Source organism: Protopterus annectens, chromosome 5.part0 (assembly GCF_019279795.1).
Source record: "Protopterus annectens isolate FY-2018-M chromosome 5.part0, PAN1.0, whole genome shotgun sequence".
NCBI classification, from domain to species: Eukaryota; Metazoa; Chordata; order Ceratodontiformes; family Protopteridae; genus Protopterus; species Protopterus annectens.
The window spans coordinates 1,317,221,631-1,317,238,964 of record NC_056735.1 but is presented as its reverse complement, the minus strand read 5'-3'; the positions used below and the strand labels follow the sequence as shown (position 1 = coordinate 1,317,238,964).

Genomic DNA, 17,334 nt, shown 5'->3' with positions numbered 1-17,334 from the left:
CTCGCAGAACTTGTTCAATGACTCTTTCTAGCAACTCGGTAACCTCTGCTGCTGCAGCTTCCCACCAACTGGGTGGCATATCAGGGATATTTCTACTTTTCTTGGTGGGTAGGAAAAGGGAATGGAATAGCCTCTAGTTATTATCTTCTGTGACACCCATGCACTGGCCCAGTAATCAAGGAGCCTAAATCTTCATATAGCACCAGTGAGGGGCGTGCACATTGGGGGGATAACAAGTACACACACGGTAAAGTAAAATTGCCCTTAAGAGCACACACAGATCACAGTCAGTCTGGGGCTGGTTTCTCCCTTTCTCTCCAGATCCCCAATAAGACTCCCCACTGGCACAGCTATAGGGTCCAGATCTCAGCCTACTGGTCAAGCTAAAACCTCCAGCACCCTCTCTGTCCTACCAGTGCTTCATGTCCCTGCCCAAGTAGCTGAATCACACACTAAGATTTGATTTGTATACAAACATACAGACGCTCGTGTGGAAGGCTGGCACAGGTTCTCCAGCTGTGCCCCATTTATGCCCAGACTATAAGGTAATACTGATTGCCACAAACCACTACTGTGAGCTGCTATAACGCCCTTCCCAAAGGGTGACCAATTTCACTGTGTAATATTACTGTTATCCAAATAGTAAGGGTGACTGAGCAGCAAGACTACTGGAGTGGCTTGGACAGCATCACCAAATACATACAAGTACTCTAGAGCTTAAATTATCTCTACACAATAAACAGCCACAGTTGACAAATATAAAAATATTTAGTAAATAAAAGCACAAGACAAATCTCATCAATTCAACACAGTACTAATCAAGAGTTCAAAAATCACAGGAACTTTAAAACAATACTGTAGGACAGTCTGACAAATATAGAAAGCAGCTAGACTAATCTGGGTAAATTCCTATCTAACTCTTAAGAGAAATCACTGTTCTAAATACTACTTGCATACCACAGCAAGCAAGTGCCTGGTGAGCTGATGTCAGATCTAAACCAAGATACAAAATTCTCAATCGTTCTCTCTGAGAAAGTATTAAAATAACACAGTACTGCTGAGTCATTTCACATGACATCATTTTTATCACTTCTTCTTTAGTTCCCAGGCTAATAGAAACTCAAAATTTACATTTCTTTGTAAGCTGCACCTAGCCAAGAAGCCACAGCAATAAAAGACACTTTTACATGTAAAATCTAGTAATTATCTCTGTCTTAATAACAACAAAAAGAATTTGTTAACCCAGAAATCCTGTCTCCGAGCTTGAGATCAAACAAAGTTGTAATTCTTTACTTAACAGATTTTTTCCAGCAGGATGCACTGTGGTTAAATTTTTTTTCCATAATAAATCTTTATTGCTATATTATTTTCAAACACAAGTAAGATCAAAAATAACATATATTCACAAATCAAACATTAACTAATATCACTAATAACCACACTCTATATACAATATTTACAAGAATGCTTCCATGTAATACATTTAAATATAAAAGAGCATATGAGTAAATGCAAGTAATAGACAGTTGATTACTAAATTCTCTCCACACACATAAATAATTATTAATATTTCCAAGTTGAAAACACTATGCTAGTATAATATTAAAAATCTGTTCCCAAATTTTTGGATTATTAACATTTTTATTTTGTGGGTTTAATAGTAATTTATGAGCCAATATATGTTTTGTTGCTAGAACTCTAAAGTTCTGCCATGAAGTTTTAGATGGGTCTAACCAATCTGAAGCTATATAATAGAAAAATATTAATATATATAATAATTTGTGATTTAGGGAACTCTTTCGGTGGAATATGCAGAATCATAAATTTCCATGATAACGTTGTACTTTGGTAACCCACCTTCTGAAGTTGACGCTTAAGGGAATTCCAAAGTTTGAAAATGCATTTACAACTCCAGAACACATGAAGAAGATCAGCTGGTTGATTCTTACAATATGGACAAGTTGGTGAATTTTTGGGATTAAATTTATGCAGGGTAAGGCGTGTATAATATGCATTGTTCCAAATCATCAATTGGGTATATATTAATTTTTGAAGAGAAGTAGATTTGATGGTCAAGTCAATTGCTTTTAACATATTACTTCTATCTGTCAGTAAAATTTTCTCTTCCCACTAGTTTGATAAAATTTTATCATGAAATTAAAATTCTTTAATTAATTGATTTGCTGTCGTGATATATTTAAGATCCTGTTGGAGAGCTTGCCACAACAAAGAGCATCTATTAATAGCCTCTTCTTCTGGTTTAAAACTTTTAAAATAGCTTATAGTGAGTTTTCTAATTTGTCTCAGAATAACCAGATACTTTTTAGGTAAGTTAAGTTCTTGTCTTATTTGGTTGGCCGAACTGTCAAGATGTTTATATATATATCAATCAGCTGAATGTAATCTCCCTGACATCTCAGATGTCCAAGTGAGAACCGCCCTAAACAAAGCAAAAAACACAGCATCAATGGGACCTGACGGTATCCCGGGTTGCATGTTACGTGAACTCCAAGAGGAGCTAAACCCACACATAAAAATGCTATTTAACCTTAGCCTTACTTCGGGATATGTACCTGAACACTGGCGTACAGCAACAGTGGTCCCACTCCACAAGGGGGGGTGCCTCTACAGACCCTGGAAACTACCGCCCCATAAGCTTAACCAGCCTGGTCTGCAAAGCTATGGAAAGAATCATTATGGAACTCAGAGACATAGGGGACCTACAGACACTTGACCCCACCCAGTTCGGCTTTGTAAAGGGCAGATCCTGCCTTTTAAACCTGGTTGACTTTTTCAAAACAGTCACTAGAGCCATTGATGAGGGCAAAGCAGTCCATACAGCATACCTGGACTTGGCTAAGGGCTTCGACACAATACCTCACTCAGGCATCATATATAAGCTCAACAGCTTAAAAGTAAACCCTTATGTCACTAGATAGGTTGCAAACTGGCTAAAGGACAGAACCCATAAAGTTAAAATCGCTGGAGCAATGTCAGACTCAAAGCCAGTCACAAGTGGTGTCCCACAGGGATCTGTCCTGGGACCCCTCTAGTGAAGACTTTGGTTCTGAAACTCAAACTCGAATATTTCAGGAGTCGGCCAACCGGCAGTTGCGAAATGCTTCTGCTTTGGGCACTGAGCGGCAAGAAAGACTAAAGAAAATGGCATCGCCTGCTTGTTTTATACCCCTGACTACCTGACGTCATGGAAGAGGAGACAGCAACCGACGCAGGACCCAAGACTTTGGAATTCAGGTCGACTAAGGGCAACCTGCCAGCAGATTACCCAAATGTAATGACTGTAACAGTGAAACATGACATGTTTGAAGGCTACTAAACTTCTAAAACAAAGATTAAATCTTGTATCTGTACTCGTCAGTTTGGAGGAGATGACCACATATTCGTAGATGGCTCTTATTATTTTGAGACAGTCCATATCTTTCAAATCCTCACCAGTACCAGCAGGTGTAAAAAAAAAAAAAAAAAAAAGGATGAATGCCCAAGTATTTAAATAGTTTAACAGTCAGCTGTTAAGACAAGTACTGGATTCTTTTGCAAAACCAGTCTGCAAACTGAAACACTCAACATCTGCCTTTGTTCAGCAAAATGTGATAAACCCCCCCAAAAGTAATTCTTCAGACTTCACAACACCCTCTAGGAAATAAGTGACTACTTCTGTTAATTCTTTCTATATACATACTTTCTATTGGTGGTTTTGGTCCACTGACTAATGCCTCTATGATCTGGGAAGCTACTGAGCTGTCGAACCCAGAATTGGAAGAGTCGGGATCAGGATCACTGAGAATGCTAGGAAAGCTTGCTTTGCTTTGCGTTGGCAATTCAGACTGACGTTCTGCATAGTAAAAAAAAATGAAAAAATTAATTATTAATAAATTGAAATGCACATATTAAGTAATTTCTTCAAACTAGTCAAATTAGAAGTTACGTACTTACCATAACTTGGCATCTGTGTTGTCCATTTTCATTCTTCCTCACTGACTGGTTATGGATCCAACCCTTGCAGCTGACTCCGCTGCATTTCCAAGACTTGGATCATAGTCTCGAGATCCTCCCTATTCCCATAATGCACTATACAATCCCCAACCCCTCAGATCGAGTTTGTTGCCCTACTGCCTATAGAGTTATAGAAATAGGATGAATACAAGAAGTAATGAGGCTCAAATCTGGATCCCGAGGGTTTCAAGATCATGTAAAGATCTTGCTTGAAGAGAGAAGGCTGGGGGATGGTGGAGAGGGAAGGTGAGGTAGAATGAATATGAACAACATAGATGCCAAGTACTTGGCTTCTAAATCTGATGTTGTCCTTTTCATTCTTCCTCAATGATCACTGTTCCCCAGCTATGTGACTCTCGGGAGGCCCTCAAAGAAGGATATGATGGAGTACTGTCGAACCAAAGGAAGCCCTGCATCTGGGGACAATGTCCAATTTCTAATGTGTGACAAAGGTATGAGTCTTTGACCAAGTGGCTGCAGCATAAATATCAATTGAAGCTCTGAAAGAAAAAAACAGATGAGGTAGCCATAGATCTGGCAGAGTGGGCTCTAAGAGGATGAGGCAATTCCAAACCTCTCGGAGAATAAATCAATTAAATATAGTCAGTAATCCATTTGGTCAAAGTAATTTTGAAACTGTGTGACCTAAACAGTTAGGTAAGAAAGATATCAACAGTTTACCAGAATTTCTGTACTTTTTTGTTCTGTGAAGATAAAAATGCAGTAGTCTATGAATGTCACGGAGATACAGTATGCAGTCACCTTTATTAGTAAAGCTGGGAATGAAGACTGGCAACTGAACTGATTGGTTAATGTTAGTTTTCATGGCCACTTTAGGCATAAAAGGAAGAGTTCTTCTGTAGAGGTACCCTATTATCTTTATGGAAAATTATGTAAGGAGGCCTAGCAGATAATGTCTGGAGTTCAGAAACTCTTTTCGCTTAAGTAATAGCTACCAAAAATATTATTTTTCCAAGAAAGAAACTTTGTGTCACAATTGTCTGCTGGTTCAAATGGTTTCTGAGTCAGCCTCTGGAGTACCAACTGGAGTGCCCAAAGCAGAGAAGGGTCTTTTATGGGTGTGCAAGGAGAAAGATTCCTTTCATAAAGCCTTTACATAACCTGAATACTGACAGAAAATATGTACTCATTTTCAGTATGAAAACTGGTTATGTCAGCTAGCTGCAACTTGATAGTAGAAAAACTAGTTCCTTCTTTAAAAAGAGCACTGAGAAAAAGAAGGATGGCTGAAGTAGGCATTGAAAAAGGGTACACATTCTTTTTAGAAGCCCATATCGAAAATCTTTTCCACTTGCTTTTGTATACCTGCCTAGTGGAAGCCTTCTGGGAAGCCAAAATAATGCCACGAACTGGAAGCTAGCCTAGACCTTCTTACTATCACTGGGAGTGGAGAACCATGCTGTCAGTTTGAGGCCATGTGGACTGGGATGCTGGAATTATGATGGGTGAGAAAGGAGTTCCTGAGTGGGTTCCAGTACCCATGGAGGATATCTGCGGTGAGACCATAGAAAGGGGAACCATACCAGTCAAGGCCAGATGGGGGCAATGAGGATGAGTGAGCTCTTTAACCTGATGGCTTTCCAAAGAAACTTCGGGATCTATGGGACAAGGGGATAAACATAAAGGAGTCCCGAGGTCCAATTGTTAATCAGAGCATCCATCTGTGACTATCCCTGAGGAGGACCAAAGCGGAAAACTCACTGTACTTGTTGAGGGGATAGGCAAATGGGGCCAACCTTGCTGTGACCTAACGACTGAAAATCATGTTCTCTACTGACTGATTGAGGGACCACTATTGAGAAGTCAGAGTGGAACTGCTGAGTGTCTGCCAGCTTGTTAGTTTTACCTGGAATGTGCTGCAATTAGAAAACGGTCTGCCTCTCTGCACAATTGGTAGAAATGGGTTCCTCCTTGTTTGATGGCTTGATGTACCAGACTACTGACACTTTGTCTGTATGGACAGCAATAGTCCCCAAAGGGAGAATGTCCTGAAAGGCTTGCAGTGTTAGGACTGCTCATCTCGAGGACACTGAAATGCAGCTTGGTCTCAAGGAGGGACCACGCACCTTGAACCATCTTTCCACTGTAATACCCTCCACCCCAATTAGGAAGCATCTGTGGTCACTGTGACTACGGGGGGGGGGAGGGGTCTGCCTGGAAACAGGTCATCTGATTGTGTCCACCATCAAATATAGCATTTCCCAACTGAAGTGAGTATGATGAGGATGCAGACGGTGGTACCACTAAGGTCCACTGGAGAATTCACATAAAAAAATCTTGCTAGAGGAATTAGAACAGCCACAGACATTGATCCCACAGCCTGCAGCACTAACTTTGTGGAAGAGGACGAAAAGACAACAAATCCCACACCTGATTTCTCAGAGACGCAATGTGATGAAGAGATGGCGAAGCCACTTGGATTGTGCTGTTCAGCTGAGTTCCTATAAATTTTAGATTCTATACAGGAGTCCGTTTGTATGTTGCAATATTTATTGTAATGCCATGGGAGTCAGATATCTGAAACAAGTAATCCTTGGCTCGTAGCAGTTGATGCCTTGTTGGAACAGTGAGGAACCAATAGTTTAGACAGGGAAACACCTGGAATCCTTTTAGCCTCGGGTGAGCTGCCAAGACTGCCATGCATTTGGTAAACATCCGGGGGGCTGTGGCGAGTCGAAAGGGCAGTATTCTGAATTGGAAGTGATTGGCTCCCAGCCAAAAGCACAAGTGTCTCCTGGAGCGCTCGTTTATTCTGATGTAATAGTACACATCCTGGAGTCTACAGATCAAATCCAACAGTCCCTGTGCAGAACGGGCAAGATGGACTGGCATGGAATGGCATTAAATATACTGATCCCAAGGATATTGCCAATATCCTGGCAGATCGATTTAGTGCCAACTTCACCCCCCCCTCACCCCCTAAAGGGCCCATCTCAATACCAAAAGACTGCCAAATTCCGGTAATCACGGCCACACAGGTAGAAACAGCACTATCCAAAGCTAAGAATACAGCATCCATGGGACCAGATAACATCCCAGGCTGTGTACTACATGAACTACAAAATGAACTGGCACCTCACCTAAGTGTCATGTTTAATCATAGCCTCACCTCAGGCTTCGTGCCCACTGAGTGGCGCACAGCTACAGTTACCCTACTCCACAAGGGGGGGGGGGGATCTGCCTTGGATCCCGGGAACTACTTTTGCTAAGGTCATGTCGAAGGACGACCTCAAGAAGGTGTCTCCCCAACTGGCTTACTCTCTCATCTATTGCCAGTTTCTCGAAGAACTTGATCTTGCATACAGTTTAATTTTTCCAAGGCTAGACAAGTTGTGTGTGTTAGAATTTCATTATTTTTTTATTTAAGTCCTCTATTTCTTTTTTGACTTCTGGACAATTCTGATTTTTTTTTAGATTTTGCTGTCAAGAGTCTGGTCTGCAAGTCTAATGATTCAGATTCCCACTCTCTAACTTTGTTTTTGTACTAGCTAAGTGTCTTACCAAATAAATACGCTTTTAATGAGTCCCGAACCATGACTCTACTGACATCTCACTAAGGTGAGATGGACTACATACATCGAATGTTATAGTGAGTAAATAACTTCTTGATGTTATGCAGTCCAATCTCAACTTCATTCTTACCCGTGGGACAGCGTCCCTAGCACCTTGATCTTGGGTGGCTCAGTGAAAAATACTCTTGAGCACTGTGGAACCAAAGGAAGACCTGCCTGTAGAGACCAGATCTAATTTGTAGTGACTAATAAAGGTATGAGGCAAAGCCCATGTTGCTGCAGCACATATATCATCCATAGACATCCTAGCCTGAAAAGCAGTTGAGGTAGCCACAGATCGTGTAGAATGAGCCTTCACTTTAAAGGGTAATTCTTTGCAATTGGAAGCATAAATAAATGAGATGCAATCGGAGATCCAATGAGATAAGGTTACCTTAGAAACAGGAACACCAAGTCTACTGTCTGAAAACGAGACAAACATTTGATCTGATTTCCTGAAATCTTTTGTCCTATGTAAATAGAAATGCAATTGTCTATGAACATCTAGCTGATGAAACTTAAATCTGCCTTTTTGGAGAATTCAGGAAAAAACACAGGCAACTCAATGGATTGGTTGATATTAACAACAGAGGCAACCTTTGGAACAAATGAAGGATTGGTTCTTAAGAAGACCCTATATTTGTGAAACGCCAAATAAAGTGGCTTAATTGATAAAGCTTGGAGTTCAGAGACCCGCCTAGCTGAAGTTATGGCTACCAAGAATACGGTCTTCCAGGACAAGAATTTAATGTCACACACGTAGCTGTGGGCTCAAAGGGAGTTGAGGTGAGCTTCTGTAATACAAAATTTAGGTCCCATGGCATTACTGGATCAAAGACTGTAGGTCGGAGTAACAATGTCCCTTTCAGGAAAGCCCTACAAAGCCTATGAGCCATAAGGTTGGGCTCATTAGCAACGTGAAAGGTAGAAATTGCTGCCAGTTGCACTTTAACGGTTGCTGCAGCTGACCCCTGACTGAACAGTTGAGAAAGAAATTCTAATATTGCCGAAACTGGTACTGTATAAGAATCAATATGTCTCTCACGGGCCGAAATAGAAAATCTCTTCCACTTACTGGAATAAATCTTCCTGGTAGAAGGTTGTGGGAAGATGATAGAATATGGACCACTTCTGGGAGAAAATCACGAAGCCTGACTAAGGACGGATCTGGAGCAGCCAAGCTGACAACATGAGGGTCTGGATGGAGGGATGGAACTGTCCTGACATATGAGTCAGCAGATCTGGAGCAGAGTTCAGAATCCAGGGCTTCTCCATTAGACAGGGTTGAAGGAAGGGAAACCAAATTTGATGAGGCCACTGTGGGGCAATGAGGATCATTTTGCTTCCCCAAAGACTGTACTTTCTGAATGACCTTTGATATCAGAGGTAATGGAGGAAAGGCGTAGAGAAGACTGGAGGACCAATTGTGAACCAGAGCGTTCCTGGGTATCTCCCCCTCGGGGGGGTAAGGGTGAAGTAGCTGCTGCATTTGGCACTGAGGGGGCTGGAAAATAGATCGCAGCAAGGCTGACCCCATCTGTGGAATATCGCCTCCACAACATAATTGTTCAGCGACCACTTGTGAGACATTAGGATAGCTATGCTCAGCCTGTCAGCAATCACGTTGGACTTCCCCGGTATGCGTGTTGCAACTAGAAAGGGTTGGGAAGACACTGCCCACTGCCAAACTCGAAGTGCCTCTCTACAAAGGGGGTATGATTTGATTCCTCCCTGTTTGTTCAGATACCACACCACTGACATGTTGTCTGAGTGGATTGCAACTGTCCCTAGAGGGAGAAAGCTCTGAAGTGCTTGCAACGCTAATAGCACTGCTCTCATCTCCAAGACATTGATATGCAAATGGGTCTCGTGATCCTGCCACGTGCCTTGGACTATCCTGCTAAGATAATGCCCCCTCCCACGCGATCTGGGAGGCATCCGTGGTCATGGTGGCAACTGGAGAAGATTTAACAAAAGGCTTGCCCACGTTGAAATTGCTGGCCTGAAGCCACCTGCGTAGATCCTGCTTGCAAGTGTCTGTAATTAGAATAAAATGGGATAGTGGAAGATAGTGACCACTGGGCAAAAAGCAGCCACTGAAGAACCCTCATGTGTAGTCTGGCAAGGGGAACTAGCATGTTCGTGGCAGCCATGGTCCCCAATAACTTGAGGACCACTTTTGCCTTGACCTTCCTCAATGGTAGTAAGGCGTAGACCTGCTGTTGTAGAGCCTGAATTCTCTCTTATGGTAAGAAGGCCCTCAAGAGCACTGTATCTAGTTCGGCGCCAATAAAGGTGACACGCTATGAGGGCAACAAGACAGATTTTTTCCAATTTAGAGTAATTCCTAACCTTTGGCACAGTGTAATGGTGGCGTCCCTGGTCTGTAACAGTAGATGCCTGGTGGTGGCAGAAAGGAGCCAGTCGTCCAGGTACGGAAACACTTGGAATCCCTGATGTCACAAGTGAGCCGTTACCACCGTCATGCATTTGGTGAACACCCTGGGGGCTGTGGTCAGACCAAAGGGCAGAGCGCGAAACTGAAAATGACTGGCTCCCAGCCGGAAGAGCAGATGACTTCTTGATCCCCTGTCCATCTTGATATGGTACTACGCATCTTTGAGGTCGATGGAGCACATCAAGACATCTTTCCCTAACAGAAGGAGTACTGACTGTAAGGTGACCATGTGGAACTTAGACTTTTGTACATGAAGGATCAATCGGCTGAGATCCAAGATGGGTCTCGGGTCCCCTGTTCTTTTCGGCACCAAAAAGAATCTTGAGTAAGTCCCCAATCCTACTTGGTCTGCAGGGACAGGCTGGATGGCTCACTTTGAAACCAGCTTTTTTATTTCTAAAGTCGCAGAATCCCTGTGACTGAGTGGAACGTCTGGGATCCACTTGGTTGGCGGGGGGAGAAGAGAAGGGAATATGATAACCTCTGGAAATTATCTTTAATACCCACTCGTCTTGGATGATGACTTGCCAAGCTTCTGGGAATAAAGAAATGTGACCCCCGACTGGCTCCAGAGACGCACAATCGGGTCTCCCTTCAGGAGCGCTGGTAGAGAGGAGCACGAAAGGAATCACAGTCCCCCTGGTTACGCGGGCCTCCTCTGCCTCTAGGGCAGCATCTACCTGAATTTTCACCCCTTCTCCTGCCCCTGGAGGGGGAATCACTTTGTGCATCCTGAAAAAACCTCTGACTTCCTGAACCACATTTTTCCGCCCTTATGGCCCTTGGGGTAAGGTCTAGAAGGCATAGAAAAACAGACTCCCACAGCAGACAGGGTTTTTCCTTCCTGCTCGCACCTACTGAGAGAGTGTCCTTCACCTTGGTTCCGAACAATGATGAACCGTCAAAGTTGGTGAATGTAGACTTGAAGGCCTCCGTGAAACTGCACAAGCACATCCAGGAGCGTCTAAGAGAGACTCCGGAACCCGCTGCCATATTCGCTCCATCGGCTGCGTATGAGAGCAGCCTCATGGAGGAGTTGGTAAGGGAATTTAGGGTAGACCATCTGTGCATTGACCTTCTGTGCCACAGCATCAGAGATATGTTACCCTGTAGAGAATCTCCTAGCTCTTTTAGGAGATCTCTCTGGAGCCTTGTAAAATGCATCAAGTAGTTCAGCGACTGCAGAGTAAAGGCCACTGAAGTAAACACACGCTTTCCATACTTGCCCATAGCCCGGGACTCCTTGTTAGGCGGATGGACGGCAGACGAAGTTTCAGCAAGTTACTTTTTGATGGCTGCTGTCACCACCATGGCATCTACTGGAAAGTCTTTTTTTTAGATATTCCTTGTCAGTGGGGGCGGACAAAAACTTATTGGGTCTCCTAGGGACCGGTTCCACAGTGTCAGGAGTTTCCCACACCTTTCGACAGACAAGATCTAGTAGCTCATCAAAAGGGGGAGAAACACAAGAGGCAAAGGGTTGAAACCCGAAAGCCTTCAGAACACCGACTTCTCATCAGAAGAGGATTTGAAGGGACAACCACTTTTCTGCTTCAAGATCTCAAGGATATCTGAAAAAGAGATACCTTCAGAAGACAAAGTACAGTTTTGTACCTACCATAAATGTAGATGTCCGATAGATATGCAACTGCAGTCCTGACATATGGGTTGTCCTACCTCAGGCAGCCCTTCGGTCGGCCGGATTCCAAAGTCTGGGTCCGCGGCTGATGTCGCCCCCTCCCGGACGTCAGAGCGGCTGGGGTATAAAAGCATCAGCCGACGCCATCTTCTTCAGTGTTTCTTGCCCCAGATGCCAGGTGCCCTTCAAGGAAGGCTAAATTTAGTGAATGGATAAAAAATTCCAGACATGCAAAACAGTAATAAACAGATACACCATAACAGATATCCCCAGCTAATTTGAAAAGGGAGTGGACCCTAAAAGAAATACAGATGGGTAGGAGGGAGGGAAAACCTGACTGCAGTTGCATATCTATCGGACATCTACATTTATGGTAGGTACAAAACTGTACTATGTCCTTCAAGAATGCAACTGCAGTCCTGACATATGGGTTGAATACCATAGCCAAGCTGGGGTGGTAGGATCTAAGAAAGGGATGGTGTAGCTAAAATGCCCTGCAGGACTGCGAAGCAAAGCCTGCTCGGGATCTGGAGTATAAAGGCAGGTTGTAGTGTTTGGTAAATGTATGCACGGAGCTCCATGTAGCAGCCTCTAGAATGTCCTTTGTAGCCACTCCTCTTAGAAAGGCTGTGGATGTGGCTATAGCTCTGGTGGAGTGTAGCCTAATATTGGCTGGCACACCTTTTCCATGGAAAGAGTAACAGAATCTGATGCAGTGTCCAATCCATTTTGAAATTGTTTGTTTGGAGATTGCCTTTCTTTGCACTCCAGCAGCATAGGCTACAAAAAGTTGATCAGACCTTCTGGTGGTCTTTGTTCTGCCCAAGTAGTAGCGTAATTGTCTGTGTATGTCCAAAGTGTGCAGCAGCTTTTCCCCCCTATTTTGAGGATTGGGAAAGAAAGTAGGCAGGTGAATTGCTTGATTTAGAGACACCCTGGATATCACTTTTGGCATGAATGAAGGATTGGTTCTTAGAGAAACTCTGACCTGATGAAAAATGAGAAAGGGGGGTACTGCCATGAGGGCCTGTATCTCCAAGACTCTTCTTGCTGAGGTAACTGTCAACAGGAAAACAGTTTTCCAGGAGAGAAATTGCATTTCTGAAGATGCTGCTGGTTCAAAAGGAGGAAGAGTTAATTTTTCCAAGACGAAATTGAGGTCCCATGCAGGTACTGGTGGTTTTCTGGGAGGTTTGATATTCTTTATCTCTCTTAGAAACTGTCTTAGCAAGGGATGCGAAAACACAGATGGGTCACAGTTGTATTTTGCTGAGATTGCTGAAGCGTGAATTTTTATGGAAGAATATGAGAGGCCACTATGAAACATTTCTGCCAAGTATTCTAATATCTGTGGTATGCTCATTACTGATGCATCCTGACCCTTGTTGGCATTCCAGATGATGAATCTCTTCCACTTGGCTGAATAGGTTTTTCTGGTGGAAGGTCTGCGTGCTTCCAGTAAGATTTCTTGTACTTTTTCGGAAAGAGAGATATGGTTGAAAGTCATGGAACCCGCCAAACTGTCAGCTGCAATGTTTGCAGGTTTTGATGAACAGTCCTGTAATTGTGCTGAGTTAGAAGCAGAGGCCATTGAGGCAAGGGCCACAGTTTGCTGTGAGTTATGCTCAGTAGCAATGGATACCAGTGCTGCCTTGGCCAGTCTGGAGCTATCAAAATTCCTTTTGGTTGCTCTGCTTTGATCTTCAGTAACACCTTGGTCAGTAATGGTAGAGGAGGGAATGCATAAATTGTTAGGGAATTCCAGCTGAAGGAGAGAGCATCAGTTCTCCAGGCTAGAGGATGGTGCGTCCTTGAACCGAACTTCTCCAGGTGATGATTGAGGTGAGAAGCAAAGAGATCTATGTCCGGTCTTCTCCATGCACTTGTTATTTGTGAGAAAATGTGTGGATGCAGCATCCACCCGTGCGGATCCAAGAAATTTCTGCTCAGCCTGTCCGCCAGAACATTGTCCTTGCCTGGAACAAACTGGGATTGCAAGTGGATGTTCAGATTCAGGGACTTTTCCCAAAGAGTCATTGTTAGTCTGCAGAGGGGGTAAGAGTGAGTGCCTCCCTGCTTGTTTATATATCACATGACAGTGGTGTTGTCTGTCCTTATTAGTAGACGACCTTGTTGAAGGGATTTTCCGAAGGCCTCGATTGCATGCATCACTGCCAACATCTCTTTTTGATTTATGTGCAGATGCATTTCCCTGGGAGTCCATTGCCCTTGAATGCATCTGCCCTCCATGTGCGCCCCCCCATCCATGATCTGAGGCGTCTGTTGTAATGGTTTGACTTGCTAGAGGTTTGTTGAAAGACATGCCTTTGTTTAAATGAATTGCTTGAGCCCACCACAAAAATTCCCTTTGCAGGCATGGAATGAGTGGTACTACGTCTTCTAGATTGTGGCTGTGTTGAGAACATAAGCTTTTTAGGTACCATTGTAGCTTTCTCATGTGTAGTCTTGCCAGAGGTACCAGAAGAATGCAAGATGCCATGAACCCCAGGGCCTGCAGGATTTTCCTTGCGGTCAGCTGGGTGAGCTTTGCTAGGCTTTTAAAGTAATCTGGTAAATGTTCTTGTTTCTCCTCTGTGAGGAAAGCCATTTGTGATTATTTTTCCAATTTGGCTCCTAGACACACAATCTGTTGGGATGGCAGTAGTCTTGATTTTTGAATGTTGACTGTGCATCCCAAAGCCTGTAGTAGTTGAATGACATAGTCCAAGTTTCTTATCAAGGTTTGTTTGCTGTCTGCTTGTATAAGGCAGTCGTCCATGTAAGGGTATATTTGAATCCCCTGGAGCCTGCAATGTGCAACTACTGATGCCAGGCATTTCGTGAATACTCTGGGCGCAGTAGATAAGCCAAACGGCAATGCTGAGAAATGATAATGCTCTGACCCTGCAAGAAATCTGAGGTATCTCCTGCAATGGTGTCTGATTGGGACATGCAGGTATGCCTCCTTGAGGTCCAGAGTAACCAGCCAAGACCCCTTGCCCAGCATGGGAAGGAGTTGCTGTAAAGTCAGCATTTTGAATTTTGGCACAATGAGAAAAGTGTTTAGAGCGGACAAGTCCAGTATAGGTCTCCATTGCTTTTCTTTTCTTGGAACAAGGAACAGTCTTGAATACAATTCCCTGGCCTTGTTCCTGAGGAGGAACCTTTTCTATTGCTTTTATTTGTAACAGCTTTGAAACGTGTATGAGTGCTTCTGCCCTTTGATTTTGTGGCAGATTTGGCATGCCTTGTCTCGCTGGTAAGGTATGGAAGTGGAACCTGTAACCTTTGTCTACTATGTCCAGAATCCATTTGTCCTTGGTTAAAGTGTGCCAGTTCTTTAAGAATAAGGATAATTTTCCGCCTAGAGGTGCTTCTCTTTGAGCCTTGGTCGACGGAGTGAAAGTCAAGTCATTGTGATTGTCCCTGTGGTGCAGCTGAACTCCTGCGCCACTTTTCTGATTTGGTGGTTGCCATTGGCAGCCCCTGTAGGAGCCTCGGTATTGCCCTCTACCTCGAGCACGCCTGTTTTTTCCCCTTTGAAACTTGTCAGTGTCTGGAAAGGACCAATTCTTTGAAGGCCAATTCCTGCTGAATCTGGGTGGCTGAACCTGGAGGAAATCCTTGACTGTCTGTACTGATTTAGCCTTTTCCTCAATAGACTTCAACACATCCTGTGCATTAGCACCAGAAAGCTTCTGTTTTTCCAGAGGTGCATCTAGGAGCTTTACTTTAACATGGTCTGGCAGTGGCTGTTCTTTCAGCCAAGCATGTCTACATATAACGGCCCCTGTCATAGCTGCCCTACATGAAGCTTCCAATGCATCATAACCACACTGAAGAAAATGATTGCTAACCTGCTGAGTGTTATGAACCAAATCCTGCAATGCCTTTCTATCTATAGGCTCAGGAGAGGCTAACTTTTTCTGCAAATCATCCATTAAGTAATCCTGGTACTGAAACATATGAAAAAGACAGTTAAGTGACCTCATGGCAAGGGTGGAAGAGGTATAAACTTTTTTGCCCCATCTCTCCAGGGACCTTGATTCCCTGTCTGCGGGCAAAGGATTTTTGGCCGTGGAAGTGGCCACTCCTTTGGGCCCCTGGGAAATGGTTTCTAGATCAACAGAATGGGCCTTAAAGAGATGCTTATGCGTTTCAGGAACCCTGTAATATCTGTCTGGCTTGACAGGAGCAGGAGGGAGAGAATCAGGGGAAGCACTGGAGTCTGAGTATACATCATCCAAGACATCCAACACTGGAGGGATAGCTAATGGTCTGTGCTGGGGTAACTTAAGGAAGGTACGTAGCCTTTTCCTGGAGTCAGAAAATTCCTGACCCTGCCACTGAAAATGTTCTCTCAGAGTGGAGAACTTCTCCGAAAGAAATATCCTCTGGAGGAGAGGCAGAAGGAATTGATTCCTTAGCATCAGAGTCCTCGTAGGCCTGGAAGGATTCTTCCTGGGTATCTGAGTGCTCTGAATCCCTAGAGGCTTCATCCGAAGAGACGGTATCTGTCTGCTCAATCCTAGGCCTTTTATCTGCAGGAGGCTGAGAACCTCTGTCTGGATGCGACTAAGAACCTCTGATTAGAGAGATTAGATCTGCAGCTAGGGTCATGATCTGTTTATCAGAAGAGGGGCCCTGGGAAAAAGTTTTAGGAGGATGGGCCTTAGCCTGGCTGGCGGCCTTAGGACGTGTGAAGGCCTCGATTGACATGGAGACCTGAGGCCTAGCTGCCCCACGTGCAGGAGTAACTTTATCCACTGGTATGGTGTCAGGTAAATCCTGAGCTTCGGTTTCGGGAGGAAAATCAACAACCGGCACCGGGGAAACCTCTGGGACCAAAGTACGCGGTAAAGCGGTGTCGGCCTGCAGCGGTGGAATTACCGCCTCCGAAGAGACCGATGCACTCGCGGAAGGCTTAGGCGTGGTATCGGTGGACGACGCGGGCCGAGGATGTCGGTCCCAGTCCTTGCGTTTTTTGGAAATATGTGCTGTCGGTTGTTCCGACGGCATGATATAAGCGTAATTTTCGCCAAAAAAGTCTTCGGCAAATTCTGCCCGGCGCCTGAGTGTGCGCTTATTAAAGCAAGCACAGGCCGAGACGTCGTGGTCTGGGCCCAGGCAGGGAAGGCAATAAGAATGGAAGTCCTTATGAGGTATTTGTTTACCACAAGACAAACAATTAACTTTTTCAATTTTTTCTGACATTGGCTGAGGCAAGAAAAATGTTCCCCAACGGGGTACTTAGCTTTTTGATGACTTCAGTAACTGAAAACACAAGAGCTGACCGACCGGCACTTGCGAACTGCTTTTGCTTCGGGCACCGCGCGGCAAGAAAGACTGAAGAAGATGGCGTCAGCTGATGCTTTTATACCCCAGCCGCTCTGACGTCGGGGAGGAGGCAACATCAGCCGACGCCGGACCCAGACTTTGGAATCCGGCCGACCGAAGGGCTGCCTGAGGCAGGACAACCCATATGTCAGGACTGCAGTTGCATTCTTGAAGGACATCTTGGGGGACACCTCTGACTCCTCAATGTCAATGTTCGATGTGAGAGACATCTGGGGAGTCGAGGTGTTTCTTCTTACACAATATCTTTCTGGCGGGCTCCTCAGGCAAAAACTCTGGGGAGACGTCAGAAAGTT

At 44.3% G+C, this 17,334-nt stretch overlaps 1 protein-coding gene across 1 annotated transcript in view; it reads right to left on the bottom strand.

The window, feature by feature from the left end:
- The window catches only part of CNOT11 (CCR4-NOT transcription complex subunit 11), an 844,502-nt gene that overhangs the window by 659,339 nt on the left and 167,829 nt on the right, over window positions 1–17,334 (bottom strand). The window contains exon 3 of the mRNA XM_044071126.1: window positions 3,701–3,853. Coding sequence (XP_043927061.1) covers window positions 3,701–3,853 — 153 coding nt within the window. The remainder of the gene's footprint in view (window positions 1–3,700; window positions 3,854–17,334) is intronic.